Source organism: Manis pentadactyla, chromosome 3 (genome assembly GCF_030020395.1).
Source record: "Manis pentadactyla isolate mManPen7 chromosome 3, mManPen7.hap1, whole genome shotgun sequence".
NCBI classification, from domain to species: Eukaryota; Metazoa; Chordata; class Mammalia; order Pholidota; family Manidae; genus Manis; species Manis pentadactyla.
In genome coordinates this window covers 108,690,233-108,715,069 of record NC_080021.1, presented here as the reverse complement: position 1 = coordinate 108,715,069, position 24,837 = coordinate 108,690,233, and the positions used below count along the sequence as shown (strand labels likewise).

General features: G+C 36.1%; 1 protein-coding gene across 3 annotated transcripts in view; it reads right to left on the bottom strand.

The window, feature by feature from the left end:
• Nucleotides 1-24,837, bottom strand: part of PLXDC2 (plexin domain containing 2) — a 437,738-nt gene that overhangs the window by 62,555 nt on the left and 350,346 nt on the right. For all 3 annotated transcript variants that reach the window (XM_036880911.2, XM_057498266.1, XM_036880912.2), the window contains exons 8-10: nucleotides 23,763-23,858; nucleotides 23,493-23,574; nucleotides 2,061-2,121 (exon numbers count right to left, since the gene is read on the bottom strand). In XM_036880911.2, the coding sequence (XP_036736806.2) occupies nucleotides 2,061-2,121; nucleotides 23,493-23,574; nucleotides 23,763-23,858 (239 nt within the window). The remainder of the gene's footprint in view (nucleotides 1-2,060; nucleotides 2,122-23,492; nucleotides 23,575-23,762; nucleotides 23,859-24,837) is intronic.

Genomic DNA, 24,837 nt, shown 5'->3' with positions numbered 1-24,837 from the left:
CCTCACTACTGGTTCATGAAGAGCTCATGAGATGCTTTCTTTTTACTAATTGGCTAGGATACAGGTTTATTGCCAATTTCCACACGCAACATCTTGGGGGACTCATTCAATCCCCCTGATTTCAGTTCCTACATCTTCTCAGCTCTGTGATCACTGACTCCACTTCATTTATCATCCCCAGAGCCCTGACTGTACCTGCAATTGGAAAGGTCTGACATCATGAATTTAGTTATCCTATTTTCAGTCTTTCCTCAAATTTTTCTTATCCCTCAATGAAACAAACAACCCAGGCACAATGATTTTCTTCCTTTAGGCCCTTTTTCTCTCCACTTCAACCTCTTTTCAAAATCTTTAAACATTTCACCCTGCTTTGTTTTTCTAACATAACACTTTTGCAGAAAACCCCCACTTTGATGTAGTAAAAAATCTGCTTTCTCCCTGCCCGCAGGGAAAAGCCAGGCACACAGCCCCCACTGGGAGCTCTCCAAGTGTATCTGCCACATCCTCCGCAGGCCTGCAGGCTGCCTGGCAATATTCCCCTGCTTTGCTCATCTCTCCCATTTTCCTCGGGGTCAATTTCAAACCCTCTCCACCAGACTTCAAACTATAATCCCATAATGCCTCCCCCAAATCTTACCCCGAGCTCAACATTTGTTTCAGTGATAAAAGAGTCATCAGCAAGAATTCTTTAAATTTCTTCACAAATCAGCCTTTTTGCTTGAATCTGTACCGAAGTGTCCTTCTTTCCTTTTGCTATTATGAATGGGCCCCATTATTTACAGCTGTTCTCAGTCTCCACTCTGTCCGAACTCAGCCTGACTTTGCACGTGCTGTGAACTTGCTCCTTTGATCCCACCCTTTCTCTTCAGTGTTTTCATCCTCTAATTTTCCACTGCCTTGACTCCACCAGCATGTAAACATCCTCGAGCATGCCCAATCTGATATACAACTCAGTCCTCCTTCTCCACAATGCATCCTGACCTCAGCCCATTGTTCCTCCCATTCATAGTCATGCTTTCAGAGAGACTGGTCTGCCCTGGTCTTCTCAGACTGCCACTTCCTTGTTTTGACTCACTCCAACTTAATCACATATTCCCATACCAGTGTTTGTAAATGTCTCCCTGTGGACTTCATCCTCCATATTCTCGGCACCTTATCAGCACTAGGCATAGCTATCCACTTTCTGATCTTGGGTTCCACAACACACATTCTCATCACTTTTCTGATTCCTCTCTTAACCACACCTTCTTTATTTCCTTTCATTTCTGTCTCCTTGATGTGTTGGTCATTCTTACAGATCTTTCTTCACCACGCTTTTTGCTATATTCATTCTTACTAGTGATTTCTGCCACACCCATGATTTGGTGACCACCTGATTATTCATGGATCTATAACTCCATCCACACTTCTCTCTTGGATTTTAGACACAAATATTCACCTATTGACTTAACACATGGATGTAGATGTGACAGACATCTCAATCTCAGTAAGTCTAAAATGGAACTTGCCACATACTATATTCCTCCTGTGTTTCTATTCTCAAAGAACAGTATTATCAAGAACTGTAATGTCTAAGATAAAATCTTTGTTTTGTTTATGGCACTAAAGGTAGACTAAAGACTCTAAATGGTCCTCCTGCTACAAAACAGGTAGATTCTGGATAAAACGTGAATGCAAAAGCATTACTAGGATTTGCAGGAAGTAAAGAAAATCTCCAGGGTGCCTTTCTATTGTCTCCCCCATAAAACAAAACAAAGCAAAAGCTCTGTGCTGTAAAAAAGTAGGAACAATATACGTGAAGCAAAGTAAAAAAGCAGGGTTTGCCCAGAGGAGAAAAATGTCCAAAATCAATATTGCAATAATAGCTCCTACCTCATAGGATGGGTACAGAATACACTGCAATAATACATGTAGAGTTAGGCCCGATGTGTGGCACATGTAACGGTCTCAATAATTGCTGGCTTAGTTGTGTTAAATTAGATAACCACTTCCATTAAACTGCAGAAACTGCTCATGTCAGCGTGGTCCCAGGAATCCTGTCATATAAAGCACACATGTACCTCCTCGGGACATCCGCTGTCCACCCAGTCCTGCCGATGGCGATCAAATCCACTGGAACATCTTCAGAGAAGACAGTGCAGTTCAGAGAAGAGAGCCCGGGGTGCAGAGTTGGGGAGAAGAAATTAAAAGGAAGAGATTGGTAAGCAACGAATTCTAGATTTTCAGTTTAGCAGAACATAAGCATCCTTCGCTGAACTGTTAACTGGAGCGGCAGTGAAGCCTACGGGTGATGACTGACCGCTCAGTAGCCTCCTCCCTGGACACACGCAGCAGCGGATTAGGATGACTCCACTGAAGCCCTGCACTGGGCGGGGCACCCGGACCCCACGCAGAGTGGAGACCCCACTATGAAGTGGGTTTTCTTTTTCCTCATAGTGTTTTTTTCTCATCATCAAAGCAAAAGAAGACAGATACATATTTTGCAAATATCATCTTTCAGGATATCAGAGCTTTTTATTTGTTTTTCTTGATTTTAAATTAGTTTAATTAAAGAGTCACACAAACTCTTTCTCTATTGGTCAATAAAGGATTAACTAAGTTTGGAGGGTTAAAACCCTCACATCCCCAAAAAAATAACTGGCCCTTGTCTGGCTCCTGGAAGATAACCTCTAAGCCAGAATATCCTGCCTAATAAGAGTGTCTTTGTACGTCTTGGGTCTTAGGCTATGCAAAACAGTTTTGTGAACAATACCATTTGTGGTGAATGTCTGTTTTATCTACCTGGAGTCCTGGGTCACGCTGTATCAGTTTGAGTTCTTGGGGGGACTGAAGAGGAGAGGTAAGATGAGTCATGGGGAATTTTATTCATATTATGGGAATGGCCTTCAATAAAAACTCTGGATACCAAGAGCTTCCTAGGCTGGCAGTCCTGGTGTGTCTTTCACAAACGTCTGCTGGGGGAACAAGGGCTGTCTGCACCAGGAGTGGACAGCTGGAAGCTTGTGCCAGGTCTCTCATGGACTCCACCCTAGGTGCCTTTTGCATTTGCTGATTTTAATCTGTTCCCTTTTGCTGTATGGCAGCCTTGAGTCCTTTTAGTCAACCTGAACTTGAGCATCCTCTAGCGGATCCCCGCGGCACTGTGACTAGGTTCTACTAACAGGTCCATTTCAGCAAGCATTGGGTTAGTCCTATTCTGTTCATGCCTTCTCTTTTCCTTAGCTGGAATAACTTTCTGCCCTCCCTATTGATCCAGCTACAGGCCATTCATTTCTCAAGATCCAGAAATTACTGTCCAGAGCCCACTCTGACACAGTTTCATAAGTGCTGTGATCACATCTTACTTTGCTATTTAACTTTTCTCCCTTACATAAAATTTCATATGCTTATGTCTTACTTACTGAACTTTTTGATTGTGGACATTGTAAAGTGAAAGTCAGAGTTATATATGATCATACCTAGTATAGTTGATGTATAATTTCTTTTTCATATTAGAAATTCAAAATATTTTTGTTAGCCTATTACATTAAGGGTTTACCTTACTCTTGAATTTTAATATCTAAGCATATATTTATCTATAATATATATGAATTCATATTAATAAATATCAACATAAATACATATTATATATTTGTCAAAATAAATGGAGGAGATTCAACTTTTGTATTTCCTTGAAGTGCTACTTCGCAACTTTTTTTCCACGGATTTTGCAATGTTTCCACATGATGACTTTTTCTAAGGATTCTTGCCAGAGATTATGTACCATAGCATGAATGAGCATAATTTAATTCAAGTAGAATGTGAAAACAACTTCTGCCATCAACAAAATGACCATATCTTTTTGCCCAGACATGATCCTTTAGAGCTCAGCTATTTTGTGCCTACCATCTGTGTTGAATAAGCTGATGTGTGGAATAAACATCAGTGTGTGATCTGGCTTCCCAAGTTTGAGAGGCCGGGTTGGTCAAGGCCACCTGTGGTTACCCAAAGAGATTGTGATGTTGGGTGTCTATTTAATTCCAAATGAGTTAGATGTTGTTCCCTCTTCTCCTTTTTCCCTTTTGTTTTTGCTTAAATAATGAGAAATGGACTGACATTCTGTTTTGCAATGGAGATATACCGATTTTCTACAAAAAAATATATGTTTGGGGAGCCACCTGATCACAAGTAAATAAATGGAACAGATAATTTTTAAAACGCAGTTTACAATCACTTACTCTATTCCATGTGTATTCAAAGCTAGTGGGGAAAAATAATTTTTGCCTTATAACAAGACAATACCATATCTTAAATGTAAGGGTTAACGGAAATTTTAAGTGCTTAGTCCTTTAAATCATTCAATTAATCTTAAGGAAACACAGAGAAAAATAGCATTTTGCTTGATTTGTTAAATAATTCTCCTTTTATATTGTGTGAAATTAGGCTCTGCTGAAAATACATTATTCAATTAAGTAATTCATTCATTTACTTATAATTGATTCCCTATTAACTGATCTACAGTTTACTAATTGCTAGGGAGGGAAGAATTGATCGAGAATGGCAAAACACAAAGAAGATTTGGTTTGAAAAGCTCATGCATTTTGGTAGCTTACAGTGTCTTAAAAAATTAACACAAATGAATACGGCATTTTTAGCATTTTTTTATAACCTAGTCATCTAAAGAGCATCCAAAAGCAATTATAAACAAAAGGGTGTGTCTCTGTGTTACAAATCATTAAGAAAAACCACCTTTATATTATTTCTGAATTCCAAATGACCCAGAAATCACTTTTGAGAACACCTTCCACTCTCCACTGAGCTGCTGTGTTGTTTTCTCTAAAACACAATGATGTTAACCATGTCATACACCAGCATATTGATTTCCTAACATGCATAACAGTGTTAGCAGAGGTTCTCTTGCACTGGAGTCCCCTTATATTCCTGCTGAAATGCAAATTCCTGGGTCTATCTGAGTAAAATTCTCTGGCAATCTGTGTTCAGCAATTTTATTGTAAACAAGTACCCCATGTGATTTTTACCATGCCAAAACCCGAAAAGCCCTTACTTCCTGGGTGACATGTCAGTGTGATATGGCAGGGCCCTTCCCCTGCTCCTGCCTATCATCCACAACCTGTGCTCTTGCCCTTGAGAGTGCTCACGTCTCTGGACTCCTGCCTCCTGAACGTGCTGTGCTCTCATGCCTCTGCCTTTGGACATGTTGTTATTTATGTCTGCAATACCTTCCTCACCTCCAATTCATCTCCAGGCTCATCTCTTCCATGAAGAGTTCACAATGCCTTCTCATTCCCCCCTTCATCCATCCCCTGGTCAGCCCCCCACCCCAGAAGAGTTAGCAATGCCCTCTCAGTGGCCCCTAATAGGATATCAAGTGTTAGCATCTCTTCCTACACTACATTTGGTTGCTTTTGAACATAATAAACTTTGGGGAGAACATGGTTCAAATGAAGGTTCTGGCTTGGGTACAAAAGAGGTGTGTGATTTTAGGCAAGTTATTTTTCCCATCTAAGCTTGTTTCTTCATCTGTAAAATGCAGGAAGGGAGGTTATGTAAGGATTAAAGAGAGAGTGTTTGGTACATAGTAAATATATAGTAAATATCAGCCATTTTTAATACCTAATTAATGTCTTTGTAGTTTACATATAGCAGGGTTGACAGCTGTGGAAAAGGAGTGAGAGATTCCTTTTGGAAAATGTTTAGAAATTAAGTCTGTTTACTATATTAACAGGAGATGTGTTTTATACCTAAAGTCCTTTATCATCATCATCTTTGTGAATTAGTACTGCATAAATTTACAGGAGTTAGCTGTCAAACATAGGCCAAGTCTTTATTCAGTATTTATAAATAGAGTATTTCATGGCTTTGTAAAGATTCCTCACAAACTAATTTCAATAAAGTCTGAACTACCATAGGTTTTCAGTGTTTCTATTTTTAAGTTACTCCCTTCTTACTATTACCTAATTCCAAAACAAATTGATAGGGAGCTATACTTCACATTAATTGTACTATTCTCCACTCAGTCCCAATGGGATATTGGTTTCGAAGCCTTTAGGAACTATGTGAAGTGAACCCCATCAAATAAGGTACCTAGAAAACAAACAATATTCTCCTAGCTTGCAGAATCTCACCAATTGTAAGATTAAAATGTAAATCTCATCTCAGTTCTGTAGAAAGAATTTCAGAAATATGACTCATTTTGCCAGGGTAATATATTGAGGTGAAAAAACTACAGTAAATGTTAAAATATATACATAAGCAATATATAAGTATTGGAAATGAAGTACCTGTCTTACTGCACAATCGAATGTGTGTCATTTAATCAGTGAGATGAAATATCTGCAAGAAAAGAATTAGGAAACTTCATAGAATTTTAAGACCTGGTTAAGAATTAATTCCCAGATCAGGAGTTAGCAAAGGTTTTCTGTAAAGGACCAGACAGGTAACATTTTAGGCTTTGCATGCTATATAGCTTCTGTCTGACCTACTCACTCCTGCCATCGTAGCTCTAAGTAGCCACAGACAAATGCCTAAAGAAGTGGGTGTGGCAGTGTTCCAATAAAACTTTATTTAAAAAAACAAGAAGTGAGTCAATTATGGCCCACTTGCTGACCTCTGTTCCAGATTACATAAAATATAAAAATAATTTTAAGATCTTTATGTAAAAATAAAGATCTTAAAATTCTGAGACTTCTGGGCAAACATCTCATCAAGCTGTCTAGTAATTTAAATCATCCTTGCAGCCTTAGATCTATTTACCAGAGTGTGCTAAATAATGAAAAAATCAATTGTACATCTAATCCTCTTGCCAAAGTCTGCAAAAGTGTGGAAAATGGTCCTCAGACATCAAATAAATGGGAAGATGGTTTAAAAAGAAGTAGGAGTATTTTAGATGAGAAACAAGTATAATGATAAATAGCTGTGATTATAACTGATAACACTCTTTATCATCAAATAAAATAGGTTAATAGGTCGTATTGAGCTGTAACATATGGGGAAATAATTGTGTTTTGAAATGCTGCAAAAGTTTAATTGGAAAGGTAGGTCATAAAACTTAAGAATTATAATCATCATTATAATTTTTCATGCTGGAGATCTTTCTTCCTCTGAGAGTCCCCTCCTGATGTCTGGTTTGTTTTCAGTTTGGCATGTGTAGGGTAGGGAGAGTTGATGATGAAAGTAAATGAAGCTTTGAGGAAGTAAATTCCTCAAAATTTAGGCTTATCTGGAAATAATGTTTTCAGAAATCATTCTGATAAAAGCCACTGCTGATTTTGGCAAGATATCTTCATTTGTGCATTATCAATGCTTTAGGGGAATGAAGGACAAATTAAAGTTGACTGAAATATGCATTGAAAATGTGATGCATAAAAAAAGTCATTTACACACTGGAGAATCCATTAAACCCACATTAGGGCAAAGTACTTACAATAGCCTGGAACTACAAACTTCCAACATGTTTCAATTGGGAGATACCAGCTCTTCCCATTGGGAGATACCAGCTCTTCCCATGTTATTAGCTGCTCAAGTACTTATTTCATGCCTGCATTAAAAAAATCCTTAAACTACTATTTGGAAGGGGCAAGAGAATGAAGTATTCACACATATGGAAATATTTAAAAGCTATTTGACTCAAAAGACTTGGACAAGTCTGACTTGCTTGCAATACTAATCTTACAGTAAAATTCAATTTTTATCTTTGCTCTCCATCTAACTTTTAAATGCTGCTAGTCCATATTGAAATGTGCTAAGGGAATTTAAAATGATGCAAGTTTGGCTGCACATTCACTTAATAATCCTTCATTACAGAGCAACATATATTCTATAAGCGCTATGTTTGGGCATAGTGTCTGTTAATTTTTTTTAAAAAACAATAGTGGCTGAAATAGTTAAATTAAAATTCTTCAATAACTTCCAGCTTTGTGGTGTCTCACCTGCATGAAATGGATGTGAATGTATTAGCAAGTAAAGTATGTAATTTTAGCAGTCTTCAATTCTATCAATAAAAATTACTCCAATATAGCCTTCTCAAACTTTTTGAAATAAGTCATAGTAAGAAATAGAGTTCACATTCAGAGTTTAGACACGTATATATCTGGCAGTGTGTGTGGTTCTGTGTATGTGTGTGTTTGTTATGATGCTTATTTTTTCCTTTTTATTTTTTGAAAGATCCATATAAAGCACAGAGATATTTTGTATTTCATTTTATTTCATCTAAGAAATGTTGGTTACAACCCACTTAGTTCTATGAACTAAGAGCATTAAATCTCTGTCATATGTATCATTTGCCTGTAATGGACCATTCTAATTTAAATATATGAATTTTTTGCCATACAATCATTTGTATTTTCATACTGTGAAGTTTTTCAACCTTTCTTTCAAGATTTCTTTCTTTGCTTTTTTGCTTAGAAACGTCTCTCTACTTTGGTATTAAGTAAATATTTGCCATAGTCTCTTTTAGTTAGCCTATTATTTCATTCCTTACTTCCAGTTCTCTAATCTATATCTAAATTAATTTTGATAAATGGTGTGAAGTAAGAACCAATTCTAAATATATGAGTTCTATTCAAATAAATGGCTTAGAAGCAAGACAAAAAGGCTACTCTCACTACTTCTCCTCAGCAATGTACCATACAGTTCAAAGAGGCAAGGAGAACTTAGAGCGCTAGAAAGTGAAGCTTTGGGAGAACAGTCAAATCCTTAACTACTTCCTGCCTTGGGTCTTTCTTATGAGTGTGAAGTAGAATGAGAGACAACCCACAGCTCAACTAAGTGGACAGAACAAGGCTTTCATACTGGACTGTACAGAAGATTATTCAACAGCTGAGATTCAGAAGCACTCTCATTAGAGACAGAAAGTAATATTCCTCATGATTTTGGAAAGTTAAAAAGCTAACAGTTTTTCTAGGACAATGACAAAGCCAGTCATAGCCTGAAGGGTATTTGAGGGTCCAGAGTTAGCTGCATACACGTTTTGAGGAGGGTGGAAATTGTAGGCTACTAAAAAGACTGAAGTTGCAGGCATCTCTCTTTAAAACACAGGATTCGTACATATACCATGTGAACCCAGGCATCTAGGGTCATACAGCATCTGTCAATACAGTTAGCTCAAGAAAGGACCAACTCTAGGATTTCCAGAAGGTAGCCCTTGGAGTTCAGATGAGACTGTAATGCCTGATACTTTTGCTTTGCTTTCTATAAACTCCTTTTCAAGTCATTTCCCTCTAATTTCTAACACACTTCATTGCTGTCCTCCTGTTTTATTGGAGTTCCTTTTGCCATGCCATCTTATTCCAGCTACCATGAGACTTGACTCAAGCTGCGCTCCCAGGCAAGTGTCCCTAGGCCGAGGATTGTCCTCTCAAATTCAACGTCCAATCAAGGTTACAGCACCCAGCTAGAGTGCCATAGTTTCTTCCAGTTATCTTATAAAAGTGATACAGTGAGAGATGAATACAAAGCCTTCAGTTTACCAAGATCTACTAACATTTAAAATTGAACTTGTTATCCCAATATGATGAAGAAAATATTTCTTCACTGAGTAATCTTAAATCTTAAAAATCTTAAAAAATCTTTGGAGACTAGCCAGCATCTGGATGAAAACATGCTTTAACAATTTGGCTCCTTATTTATGAAAGATTTTCAACTAACTCCTTTAGAAACAGTACAGCTCTTTAGAGAAGATCAATGATCATCTGATCCTGAGGCACAGTGACTGAAGGAAGACTATGATTACAAATAAATACTTTTATTTTGCTCTTTAAATGATATACATATATATATGTGTGGATAAGACATCACATCATTTTTATTTTAGAAAAGGAAGATTATACTTATTGGTAATTATTTCTGAGAACAAAACCAATCATTTTTGTAGTTTTTAGAATATATGTTTATAATGACTGAGTATTCCACTCAAAAACAATCCTGTTTTTCCAACAAAGTAAAGTGCAACCTGAGCAGCATGCTAGCACGTCCTGAAGAATTTGGGAGCACAGCACATTGTGTCTTATTAGGAAGAACTCTCCTTTCCCACACATGACTCCCTTCCCAAATTCAGGCATTCTCCAGATTTGAATTAATAATAAATAACTTGATTAGTAATTTTTCAACATGCTACTGGGCACTGCCAGAAATTAAAAAAACAAAACAAAACATTGTCTCAGTTAATATGGGCCTAATGGGGGCAAAAAAGGAGTGGAGGTTACTGACGGTGTTCACACATGTAATAGCTGTCATGTATTCAACAACTGTCAGTTATATAATTCTCAGCCCAACCTGGAAAAATTCCCCATAATTATTCCCATTTGACTATTGCAAGAACCTGAGGCTGTATTATTTAGTGGAAAGAGCATGAGCTTTAGAACTGCAGACATAAAATTGAGCCCAAGTCTTGACTCTGTCACCAGTTGTGATCCATGGCAAGTGATTCTTGGTGATGACTGGGTGGGATCTATGGCAAATTGTTACTTGAGATTCAGTTTCTATAAAATGGAGATTGTAAAATCTACCTTCCCTGGGTTTTGGTGAGAGTTAAACAAAAAATAGAGATGAAGTCTCTTTTGGTGTTTGGTATAGTAAGTGCTCAATAAATGTAAGTGATTTTATGCTTTTTTACCTTGTATTGCACCTAGCACAGGTCAAAGTGCTCATTGAAAAAGAAAGACATTGTAACCTGATCTATCACTGAAAATCTGTATAATAGCCTTCAAGTCCTGACCCAGCTTCTTTAACCACAAAAGTTAGGGTTACAAAACAAAAAGGAAAAGTCTTTTCTTTTTGATGAACGAATTCTTTCAGGATCTAAAAATTTCTTGGCAAGCATCCAACCTTGCTATCTTGGTAGAACAGAAGAGAGTTGAGTCTTCAGGGAAAGAAGAAAATTGAAACAAAACAAAAGATTCTTCCTCACGGCTGAGAGCCACTGAAGCAAACACCCAGTCACAAATAAAACTACTGGACATTTCAGGATTCCAATTTTTGACACCCTTTTAAAAAATTTCTTGACTTTGTACCAAATGTTTTACTTAAATGTCACCTTCAAATATGTAACAGTGGACAGAAAGAACAGTGACTTTTCCTTTGCTGTTGGCTCAGAAAAAGGGCCATAAAATCCTGGGTGCTTAGATGTGTTGTATCGCTGTAAAATTCAATCCTTTCCCCCATAAATTTTTATTCCATGGTGCTCAGATTAATGGCTCCTATTTTTTTTAGAGTTGTCTGTCTTCCTCAAGAACATGAATGATGCATGAATCAACTCACCTCTGTTCTGCCAAGATAGCAAAGTTGGACTCTGGCGAGGAACTAGAAATTCCTTTGATGAGATAGTTGCCCATCAAAGGAAGGTCTTTACCCTAATTGAATTTTTTATTTAAAAAAGTTCCAGAATTTTACTTAGAGTGCTAAATTTAAGAGAAACACGTAAAGATGGTATTTCTGTTTTCCCAGAGAACCAGAGCATGAACTTTACCCCTGTTTTGAACCACAAACATTTAGGAAAGGTCTATAAGGAAGTATAGACACCATTACACTTGTCATTCTTCAGGAAGAGTAGTCAATAAGCTGCCCCAGACAATAAATGCCTCTCTCCCTCTCTCTGCATCTCATTGCTTAAGAGATAAAGTGTTTCTAATCACAGTGGATTTGGGTCCTTGCAGATGATGTACAGAAAGAATGCATGGATTAGGAAGGTTAGTACTTGTAACTAGGAAAACCTGCATTAATCACAGGTTCTCAAGCTCTGCCCAGAGTTAAGGGTTTAGTTTGCAGAGCATTCCATGACTGTGTAGTGGGTGGGAAGATGGGCAGGCTTGGCTATAAACCTTCCTCCACAGCTTATTTTAGCTATTTTGTATTTGGAATTTCATTTTTCAAAAATGTTTCTCCTGCTTAAGAAGCAAAAGGTGGAAAACCAGTCTGCTAAATCACTGGTACACCTCATCCCATTAATTAATCTAGGCTTGTTATCATATTTTACAGTGTAATTAAATCTTCCAGACAAGCACTATGAGCTCATTTAAAATATGATAATATGACATTGACAGGGCACTCCAAGAAGAGAAGCAGATTTTTCTCTTTGTATGTCCTTCTAAGATGTAATTTAAGGCATTATAATGTCTGAGTGAATCTTGCAACAACCAGTGGAACGTTGTCTCTTAAAAGATACTTGTTCATGGTTTTTTGATAATGCACTTCTATATCCTTCAAGAGATACTGTATTTGTGAGATGACATTCCTAAGATCCAGGCTAAAATACAGTATATTTTATACATATGTGATGGTCCATATTTATTTATGGTCCACATTCATTTACATTAATCATTCAAAGTTGAGTTTTAGAACATTGTTTCATTTCATCAATTTATTTTGACCAAAAAACATAATTCTCCACTCATATCTTCAGCTCATGGTAAATTTGGCCTCCTTTTCTATAGTCTTAATAGTGATTAGTCTATGTAAAAGTAACTTGATTTTGTTGGAAATACTTCAAGACTTCTAGAGTTTCCTGCAATGTTTTACAATGTGATTTCCTTATTATTTTAAAACTACACGTTTGAGAATTTTCAAATATATACATTGTTGAGTTCAATTTGAATGTCGAAGTCTAAGTTGTATCAATGCTTAAAAAAACAATATGTATAATTTTAGTAGTGACTCTTAGTATACATAAAACTTTGTTTCTTTTAAATTTTTGTTATTCCCTCTTCTTTACAAATCTGTTAGCTCACCTGGAAGGGTCTGTTTCTGGGACTGCACCAGGCCCAAGTCCTTATGCAGATCACACAATGTATTAGTGAATTCATTCCACTGTAAGGAATGATTCTGGTCATAAAACAGTGTTCTGCTTCCTTATTTCTTTGCTTTATTCTACATCAAATTTGTCAGGCATATAAAATATCAAATTACTAAATGCTAATTCTATTAGAGTTTTATGCAGCTCATGTGTACAAATGCTGTATGTCTTATTACAGAAAAAAGAAGGATTTTAAGAATTTGGGTGTGAAGCAATTTTCTGCTTCATAAAATACAGTTAGTGTCACCTTATGTTAACAGAAGCATTCTTGGGTATATAGTTTTATCTTCACATTTGCTTTTAATGAAACTGACTTAGTACTTCAGAGCACATCCCTAGAAAAATATTTATAGCCAAAGCTATTTAAGCTCGTGTAGAATGACTATCTGGACCTGAATCTTCATGTTATTCCCAGTTCACATAACCCAAGACCCAACATCTTCACAGTCTTTTTCAGTATTCATTTTCAAACACTGGTATGTTAGTTGGACCTGTCTTTCACTTACTGTCTGCTGTTTCCTAAGTGATAATCACTAGAATTATTTCATTTGTCTTGGTGTCATTGTTTACTTCATGAAACTTCAAACAATCAGAGTCAATATTTTCCTCCACAATAATTTTTTTGTGAATATGTATCTGACTTTTTTCATTTATCAATATATTTGTTATATATCCTCCATTTATCCAGCAAGCATTTCCTGCACAGGGCCAGATAGTAAATGCTTTGGCTTGAGGGCCATGTGGTCTCTGTCACAGGAATTTCTGTATGGACAGTAATGGAATTAACTTTGGAATTCTAGCTCTTCCCATGTCCTGAACACACAAATGCAGTTAAAACTGAGACAACAGCAAGGATGCCTGGAATAATGTTAAATAGGGTGGCCGCATAATTTCTGGGGCAAACCACCATACTTGGAGAGGGGGAGGAATGCAGCATTGGGCACCAGGCCTAAAGCAGGCCAGTCCTGAGAAAATGGCCTGTGGCATTTAGGGGTGAATCTGAATCTCACACTTCACACATACTTTTCTTTACAAATTCTATGCTCAACATCAGCAGGTGCTTTCAGTCAAGTTTCCTTGTATACTTATCTCCTACCAGGTATGTATTCTTGATCACTTTAGACAACCTAGATTTATTCTTTCATACTAAAATTTAAATCTCTGAAATATTTTATGCCCATTCCTCTGAAACATGGCACCATGGACTGACTTCATTTGTTACAGAGTACATGGGTCTGAGGGTGGTGCAGAGGTCTGTTTATGTCCCATCTTTGATATAGGACTGGAAAACTTGACACGGAAAACTATGAAACAGGACTAATTCTCCTATGTGAAATAAATGTTTCATATGCCATTTACTGCAGGTAATGTTAATAGATTATTCACAAATCCCTTTCTTCCACAAGAACTCTATATGTACTATTTTTTCTTACTTTCTCCAATTCACGGTTTTCATTTTTTTCATGGGGCCTCCATCTTGCCAGTTAAGATGCACTTTGCACAAATATAACCTCTATTACTGCTAAAGGAAATGCACATGCATTTTTTACAACAAACCACTCAGATAAGTCTGAACAGAAGGCAGTGTAAATAAGCTTTCAGTAGGCAAGGGAGGGGACTCTTCCCCACCCTGGACAGACGTATGCTTTGGGCTGCTCGTCCAGCACAGAACATAGACACTTAGCCAAGCAATGTGCGCTGACACTGCACACAGAACCCTAACGGAGGATTTCAGCTCTAGCATTTATTTGCTTTTCTTCATCTCCAACCTTCCACCTTTCAGAAAATTGTTATTTTAAAGTTTAATTTAAGCTATTTTAAAGTTTCATGAACTTGAATAAGCTTTTCAACCTTTTTAGTTGTCATTTACTTAATCTATGAAACAGGGATGGTAACATTTACCTCAGTGTGATTTCAAGGACTGAATGAGATAATAGAACTAAGGGATTTTAGTGGAATTAAGGTTTTGTGTGATGCCTGGCACATGGCCAATACAGAATAAAATCTAGCTATTATAATTATGTTAAGCATCCCCATATGCAAGGCATTCTCACCATTAAAACGAGCTCGTGCAGTTTGGCAGCAGGAAATGTGGGGAAGGATAAGGCAGATGCGCGCTCGGGGAGCGCAGACGAGGGAGAGGGGATCCTGACCCTGCGCAGGTTCAGGGCACAGCTCTTCTCTGGGTCGGGAGGCATTATTTTAGGGACATGGAATCTGAGTGTTTTTAGTAGAGCGTGTCAATAGAAATCGTTACAGTCAAGGTCATGATTCATGGGGCGAATAATTGTCCATTATTAATCTTATTTTTAAATCTTATTTTTATCCTGAAAAACATTCTTTGTTTTCTCTAATAATGGATACTGGCTTGGTCAGATTGCCCTAAATTACATAAAAAGCTGTATCTTTAGACCAGCACTACCTACATGTTCTCCTAGAACTAAACAAATAACAGGGTTATTATATGAATTTCTGAATTACTGGATTTCCTGCAGTTTTCCATGAATGATAGAATTTCTATCGTAAAATAACTCTGGACTGGGTAAAATTATATCTATGGCTCAGGACCTGACAGAGAATAAACTCTTTAGCATTCAGAAAATTTCAAAAAAACAATTAAGTAGTATGTTCATATCAAGAAATATGAAATAGTTGTATTTCAACTTTTCTCGATAGATTTTAGCAGAAAGCAAAAAATTAGCAACTATATAACATTTTTGTCATTTTCTTATATACATATTGAAAGAGCTGGCTTGAGTGTGGACATATTTTATTTTGAATGTCTTTCTATATTCTGCCATTAGATTCCCATTACAGTAAACAAAACACATAATTAGACCATAACCTAATTTTATCCAATGTTCTATTTTTACCATGTCAGTCTTTTCAAGATAAAATTGTTAATCTAAGGTTCTCCCAATAATCAATAGTTATGCCATTTTTGTTTTACAGAAGCTAACTATGAAGTTTGTTTTCTGCTTTTAAAATCTAATTTCTTTGCCCTTTAAAACCACATTTTTTTCATAATAATTTAGCACCTCTTGCTTTTAAACTGAACAAGTTCGATTTTATTCTTAGACAATTAACTTTTAATTATTTCCAGGGAACTCATTATTGTATTAGCGCAAGAAAGCTAAAGGAATTGAATAGGTGATTTAGCGCTATAATGATCTATTTTTGGATATTCCGTATATATTTGTTAGATGGCACTTGTTACAGTTTAGTTTTATAAATTACAATCATATAATTTGCAGCCATCATAGCTGGTTAACACATAAGTGAAACTTTAAAATCACTTTGATAATATTGAAAAAGCAGCTATAAACAGAAGTGATACTAAACGATTCTATAGATTTGATCCTTGTTTGCCAAAAGTGCTCAGATGAAACACAAACACAACATTCACTGACTGGAAAAATCAAAGGCAACTTAAAAGTATGCTGTGCTATTTCAGGTGGGACTTGGTTATTAGGAGACTTGTCTCAAGCACCTGTTGCTTCAGAGTTTCGAAAAAACAAAGCTGGTTTCTACTCTGTATTAATAGCCATCCTCAGAGACTGGCAAAAAGGAGACAGACTAAAATACAAAACAGATGATAGGTATGTAGGCAGGTAGGTAGATAAAAAGATATGGTTCAATACTGTTTTTTTTAAAAAAGAATGTAAATTTTATATCCAAAAGGCTAATAAATCCAATGCCATGTCTCCAGAGGAAAGAAATGTAACCTATACATTCAGCACCTGATCCTGAATGATTCTTTAACTTTAGAATGTTCTGAAAGAGTATTCAAATGTCCCTAATATACTTTAATATATGTATTCCCTTTATTTTAGAAATGTGTATGTTTGTTGATTGACTCCGTGTAGGTAATATGTGCCTGTGCTAACTATGCAAACTCTACAGAAGGGAATATGATGAATTGGGAATATTCCTCTTTTGCCAATTTCCAATTCATGGCAATTTTCCCCAAAGTGCACTGTGCTACTAGTACCTTATGTGTCTTTTCAAAAGTATTCTCTATATCAGAGTATGCTTCAAAATGCTTTCATATAATGCATAAAACATCACACTTCATTATATTGTTATAACTAATTCACACAAAAAGAATTGGTACACTTTTGTTAAAGCTAGTTTTAGAACACCCAAAAGGAAGAAAAACTAGACCTTAATCTTGTATTCTTAAAAGACAATTTTGTTTTTGCTCAATTTTAGGACACACTAATTGATAGAAACACCAAGGTTCTTAATTTAAATTTGAAAGGACTATAAAAGGTCTTGAACTAAAATAAATTCAAGATTCACTTCACCTCCTATAAACATTATACATCAAAAACAATTATCTTGGCCATATGGTATTTTTAGGAGCATCTTAGTTCTGTTAGAGTAGTGAGTTTCTACTTTGGTAGCAGTAATTTAATAAAAACTGAAAAATCAAAGATATTCTGATGATAACTAGCTAACAATGGTCCAAAATCTTCTGATTTATCTATTATATATACTATACTTACCTAAAAACACCTTGCTTTCTTCTGCTAAGATCTATTTTGTTAACTCCTAACAGATTTGAACAACAAATGTTTTTATCTTCAGAACTTTTAAAAAATAATATTTCTCTATTCCAAATTAAGAATAAGCATTTCCACACAACTTTGGCAGAACCATTGCAGGCTTGCCACGACTCTTAGCCCATGCATTTAAGATCTACACTTCCACTGTGCTCTCAGATTACTTCAGGACCCGCTGAGGAGCCTTTTTTAAAAAGTTAAATCCTTGGCTCCTCTCGGAACCTACTGAATATGAATCCTTTGGTGAGCATCAGAGAACTCTGCATTTTAACAACCTCCAGTGGCGAATCTTGACAGTACTAGTAGTTGAGAAAGGTACGTAGGGCCACTCATATGTAGAATAAAAGAATCAAATATATCAAAGATGACCTATGTATTTCACATTTCAGGAAGTAGAGTCAAAGAGCTTTATTAATTTGTCCGAGATCAGTCAGCTAATTTTTGGTCACAACACCAGTTATTCAAACATTCAGTCTAATCCACCTCATACATTAAAACATGGCCTTCACTCCTGTATCAATTGTGGGAATTTTGATTCCTTCTGAATAATTCAGGAATGAGATTATATATTACTAAAGAGAAAGTATCTCATTTAGTCTAGATCTGGGCTAGTATGGTCACCAGTTTCAGACCTATGGGCAATTTATCCATTGTTGTTGAGTGTATATAATTATAGCCTAATATTTCTCTGATGTCTTCAATCAGAAATGACAGCAGTTTTCTTCTTCTTGTCTATCATGACTAGTCAGCATGACAATAAAGCATTCCAATTAAATTTTCCTCAAATAATTTTCTTGGACCTGATATTTCAGCAAGGACGTATTTTCTATCAAAGACAAAAATAGATTCGATTAGAGGTCTAAGTGGCTTATTTTGCATTTAAACCTGACATTCAATTTATATTCTGAAAGTGGTAACATTTTTTGCTATCAAAATATTACTAATTAGTAATTCTGATAAGCAGATGGAGGTGATATCAACTTGAAAGAAATCAGCATATTGATACATAGATCAATAAGATTTAACTTAGAATTCTTAAGGTTGTGAATTCTAAATGTACATCTGAAATTAGGTACATTTCCAAGCAGAACTTTATATTATCTCAATCCATTGATATAAGCCTAAGGTTATTATTAATTTTGGATCAGGACCCTTGGATTTCCCAAATGGCTTCTATTTGATCAAAGGTCTAGACTTCACACCTTACCACCAGTCAGTGAGATTCTTTCCTCCAGTGAAAGAATCATGTAAATGTGTCATCTACAAGTAGCTTCAAATATGAACTTAGACCACATTGTCAAAAGGGTAACAGGGTATGGCTTTGTCCAGGATATAAAAGGTGCATTTAAACAAGTAACTATACTGACTTTACTAATTTATCTAAATTTTACATATTTCAAACTGGACCATATATTCCAAGAGTATATGGCTTATCATTCAATAGTTGTGGATTTTTGATCCCCTCCATCTCAAAATCTTAGACTAAATTAAGCCTTCCAGGCAAATTAGACCAAAAAAAAAAAAGCTTTACATGGCCCTTTAAGGATTATAATGGAGCTATACATTACTGGAAGGCTAGATATTGAGGTGAGTAAGCAGGTAACAATCACACTGAGTCAAAATATGCTTGGAATTCTTAGTGCAGCCCTCCCCCGAGCCTGACACTCTGTGTTATAATAAAACCAGCTCTTCCTGCAATGTCAGCATAGACTGTGGGGTTTTTGGTTGGCCCTAGATGAAGTTGTTTGCTTGCAGAAGTAAGGACCTGTAACATGAAAAATATTCACTGTTTCTTTAAACACTGGAGTCATACTCAATGCTGTGAATGTGCTATGTTGAGGGATACACAGGAACAAGACCCAAAGAGAAAGATATGTTCAAGTCCTCTTGGTGTTTTTATTTAGAAGGATAAGATTACTGATCGGGGAAAGGTTGATCAGCTGCACTATTTAAATTCGTTCTCTCAAAAAAAAAAAACAAACTATTTTCCTTGGAGCAGCCAAAGTTGCATTTAAGGAATAAAATGAAATCCCATCATTCCTCTGCTTAAGTGCTTCTGAATTCTAAAGACTTCACATCAGCCTGAGAAAAACACTTTTCCTGGTTTATAAAGCCTTCCATGTCCTGGTACTGTTTCCTCTCTGACCTCATTTGATACTATTCTTCCTTCATGCTCGACCTTCAATGTTCCCAACTCACTGCACTTCCTTTTTCCTCATCAGATCAAGGTTGAACCCACTGTGCAGCCACTGCACTTGCCAGTCCCTTTGAAACACTCTTTGCCTTCACACTGGCATAGCTGATTCCCAGTCATTCAGATCGAAGTTGAATTGTCATTTCCTCCAAGGAGACTTTCCTGGCCACCCAGGTGAGAGCAACCACTGGCTCTTTCAAACTCAACAGATCACACACCAACTAACTTTTCTGTTTGACTATTAATTCATTTATTTTCTAGCTTAATAAGCTAAACTCTAAGTTCCATGAGAGCTTTGGTCCTCTTTAAACCTTATTACTATTCTAACTACTTCAGTGTTTGGACTAATGTTTGCTGTTTAGACTAGTGTGGAAAGCAGTCAATTAATTTTTAAGTAAATGAATGAGTGAGTGAATATTTTAAGAGCCACAATATATTTTCAATTACAAAGTAAACTTTTGGATGATGATAGCTGATGAAACCAAAGGTCTTTTCAAAAAGGCAAGGTTGCTTATTAACATGATACCAGCATGTTAACTGTTATCTTAACAATTTTTGCTATATTTTTCCTTACAATGTTCTGTTTATTTCTTTTGCCATGGCACTCCAGAACTAATTCTATGTCCTAATATCGATTTGGTCTTTCCCCATACTGAACAGGTAAGCTCTAGGTGTGAAGTCATTTTTCTCTGTTGCTTACAACTGAATTCACAATCTAGGACACTAACTTCAACAGAGACTCTCAAAAATTTTTGTTTAATGACTGAAGATAAAAGGTAGAGTTGCAAGTGGCTGATTCAGGTACAATTTTCTGTGAAGAAACAAAAGCACTATTACCTAGAAGTAATGGGCTACCTATTCTCAGTAAATATTTTTGCTCATGGATCTCATTAGATGTTCCTATATAACTTAAATACCTTTAGACCTTGTATAAACCATTATAAACATTTTGCCTTAGTTTTTGTTCCCTTAAAAATGGGAATTCAAAGAAATAAACACACCAGTTACAATTATCTTATCTTTTTAGAGCAAGTGTAATTTGAGAGTTTAATAATCACTACCAACTGATTATCATCCAGGGGTAAGCAAGCACAAAGGACAAACTAAGAAGGCTGGAAGGAAACATCTGAGAGGCAATTTCCGTGCTGCTTAGGATAGGACTTCTGCTGTTTTATTAAACTTCTTGAAAAAAAATTCTAAAGTCTGGGGAAAGGCTTCTGGGCAGCAAAAGCAAACTTTTGAAGCTCACAGGTCTAAGGAGAATTTAATAAAATACAGTGGGGAAATTAAGTTGAACAAAAGTGCAATGAGCCATAGTTAAACCAATTAATTAAGCAGGTTTTGATATGTATATAACTGCCTTGCTGAAGAATTAAAAATAAATCCAAGATTTTAAACCACTGTTTGGTATTCAACAGAACATGAAATGGCAACATGCAGAAAACTCAGTTTTTTAGAGGCGTTCTTTGCTGAAATCCCTCCTCATTCATATGCACCACCTTTCTTTTTTCCATTAATCTTAAAAGAACCCTATACTTTCAATAACATACAAAAGCCCATTCTTTGCTTGATTCCCTTCTGCATTTTTTAATGCCAATTTCAAATGTAATTTTCTTGCAACCTTAATTACAAAAAATATTTAGTTTTCAGTAGCATGTCTACTATTTTTCAGGAAGTGATGAAGATCAACTTGCTAAACCTACCTGCAGCCTGGCAGGTGTGAGGCAGATGGGTGAGGGGAGAAGACCACAGGCCAGGGAGTCACCCGGATGGGGTTTCAATTCTAAACTTAGCACTTAAGAGTCATGAGACCCAGCGTCTGTAAGCCTCAGTTTCCTCCACTGTAAACATGTTATACAAGTTAAATATATGTGAAAATTCCTTGGCACAATGTCTGGCAGAGAAATCTCTAATATTAACACTGTCAAGCAGTTCATAATTTGTGGATGTGTTTTGATTGCCAAAATTGCTTGCCTGAAATTTTAACATATATTTCCACCAAAAAATATTTTTTAAAAAATAATGAAATGGTTAGTGTCAGGTAGGTCTGTAGATGAATGTCCCAAACCATCATTTAAAATAACATTATTTCTGTTAAGAACTGTCCTAATAGTACTCTGGCTGGGGTGGCTGACTTTTCTGGATGTTCCCTGATTTTAGCACTCAGAGTCCCTCATCCCGGGAAACCCTTCATTCCCAGACAAACCTTACCATGATGCTTTCATTTGGAACCTGAGCATCATGCATTCATTCACCCATTTTTCTGCAGTGCCCACTACATTCTTAGGCTCTGGAGATACAAGGACAAATCATCCTTAATAAACCCAGAACCTAGCAAAGGAGACAGACAGAGGGACAAGTACCCGCAAGCCCTATGCTAAGTGCTAAGTAGTTTGCCCAGGATGCTGGGGAACCAAAGGGGCTGGGCATCTCACGTGGGCTAGTGGTGCGGGCAGACTTCTCAGAAGAGGTAACCCCCAAACTGGAACTTCAACTAGGTACACACCCTAAACCAGGGCTTCCTGCTTTATTCTTTTGGGTGTTTTTTTCATGTCTGAGCTCAATATTACTATAATCTAAAAAGTCATCATTTTAGATTCACTATGTTATCCAAACAGATTTTGAATAACTTCTGATATGCATATATTTTTATGGCATGTCATCAATTTATGAGTGTAAAGATCACATAGCCTTGATTTTATAGCAGTTCTTCCCATTCTGGAGATACAGCTAAGTTAAAATCTAATTTTAAGACTGCTATTCACCTGTTTGCTATTTCATTATCTGACATTCATTGTACAAAGGAAATTGGAACAACATGTTAAACTGAAAATAAAACAGAAGTTATTGTTCTAGTCACAATACTGTTGTGGTTGCCCCAAAGTTAGCCAGTTATACATGTTTCCTAAAGCTTGTTTTCAAGAAATTGGCATTCCATTTTTTATACTTCAATAAGTTAAAGTATTCCTGAACATATCTCTCTATCATTATAGCAGATGCTGCAGCAAGATATGATAAGACAGATTTCTTATACAACAGAAAGCTCAGATGCAACATGCACTAAGCTTTCTGTTCTCCACCTAAGACTCAGTTCTCCACCTGGAGGAAGAAACATATTTTTCAAAGACTCTGAAGGTGAGAGGAGACTTATTCTCAGAAAGACTGTAAACTTCATGGGGTGGGGGAGGGAGGGTGGCAGAGACCACATCTATATTATTCACTGCTGCTTTCCCAGAGACTGGGGCATAATTGATACACAAAACGGTTGAGTAAATAACAAGATATATTTAATAGTCTTCACTCTACTTCCAGCAAATGATAATTCCGTCACCAAAAAACTCAAGGGACTGAAAACTCTGCTATACTCATGAAAATCAGTAAACCTCTTTGACACCAGCAAAGTGATGCAGCTTAAGGTTCAAAGTCAGTCAGCACAACACAGGTCAAAACCACACATGTAGAGGCCAGTCAGTGTTACTTTGTTCCTTGGCCTTACACTACACCACTAAGCTTGGCTAGGAACCCTGGAGATGTTTATGGAATTTAATAAGAATGTGCATGTGATTATGAACAAACCATCCTTGTTATAGTAAAGACTTGCGATACTCTACTTTGGAAGAATACGGACCATTAGCATCAGTTTATAGATTCATCAGTCACAACCATCACCTATCTTAATCTTAAGCCCCATAGAGGTAAGAAGTATATGTCAGATAATTACCTTGTTGACTACAAAGATTCTTGGTAATTTTGAGCAATCAAAGGAATATACTAAAATTCCCACTTCTGAGGTTTTTTTTATTGCATTTTGGCTATGTTTTTTTTTACACATATACACTTGTTCATGCATACCTAATCAACACACATAACACATCTGAAGTCCAGTGGAAGAGTAGAAGCAACAAGTCTTTGTAAAATTTTTAAATTTTTTGTATTCTTTTTTTACCTTTGAAGTTTACTACACCAACTGCAGTTGAAACCAATCTGAGAGGACACGCAAGGGCCACAGCCATTGAACTGGAGACATGCTAGGGAACAGGAGAGAATGGATTTATGGAGAGTAACTGGCAGCATGGAGAGAAAGAAAAGATTGCTTAACCAAAATTAAAATCACCCACCTATCCCCACATAATTGCATAAACCCATGCATAAACAGATCAGATCATCCAACTTGTCAATAATTTCTTCACGTAGCTATGTTCACATATTAACTTACTAGGTAATGGGGTCATTTCCACAGCTGAAATATTAGTAATCTTTGACATTTGTAGCTCTACTCGGTGGTATTCATAAATTGTTCTTCTTCGAACATCTGTAAAAACAAAAATGGAAAAAAAATTATACTTTTGGCATTTTTTTCACCTACAAAACAAGAGCATTTTAATAAGTGATTGCAGAATTACATACTGTTCACCTAATGCCATTTTAAAGATATAAAATAATTAATCACTTTGAAGAGATTATTTAAAACCTGAAAATCATGTATTTATGCACCCAGGAGCCTTTTTGTCAGTCAGGTTGAGAATGTTGATTTGGTTCTCATATATCTCACTTTGCTAGCAGGCGCTACCCTGCTGTCACCCAGAATACACTTAAAGTCATTTTCTCGATAGATTTATGTATTTTGAAAGATTTTTGACATATGAAATCAAGAAGGTGAGAAGACAGCATTTTTCTGAAACTAAAGCTGAAATGAGTCTTTTATGAATGGATAGAAATTAAAATTTTTTCACAGGCTAAATGAAGCTGGTTTTTGCCAGAATAAGAGTCTGATTGCTTTGAAGACATGGAAAAAATTCCTCTAGTAAAAGTAAAACAGAACTGAAGTCATTAAACAAATCAGTATTATTATTTATTAAATAGACAGTATCATATCTAAGAAAGGTTAATAATTAGCACTTATATTGCATGCAGGAATAATATAATAATTTATCAGCAAACCCAGCAGTGACCCTGAGGAATAGGCTAGATATAGACTTTGATAAGAACTTCAATAATTAAGTCAGATAAATATAACAAAACATATTTTTTAACAAGACTGTTGATTAAATATATTTAAAATCCCCTTTTAAAAAAAAGTCCTGAGCCTTATACTAATGAGTGTGCCTGAATTTGATTAACGTGAATGGAAAAGTAATGTTATCAGAATTTGATTTACCTCCTGGAATGCTTATTTAAGGACAGGATTGAATTTCCTGAATACTATCAGATCTATTAGGAATTATTTGGGAAGCTATAAGTTATTCTAAAAATATCATTGCATCCAATCTTGGGAAATTGTATGTCATAGT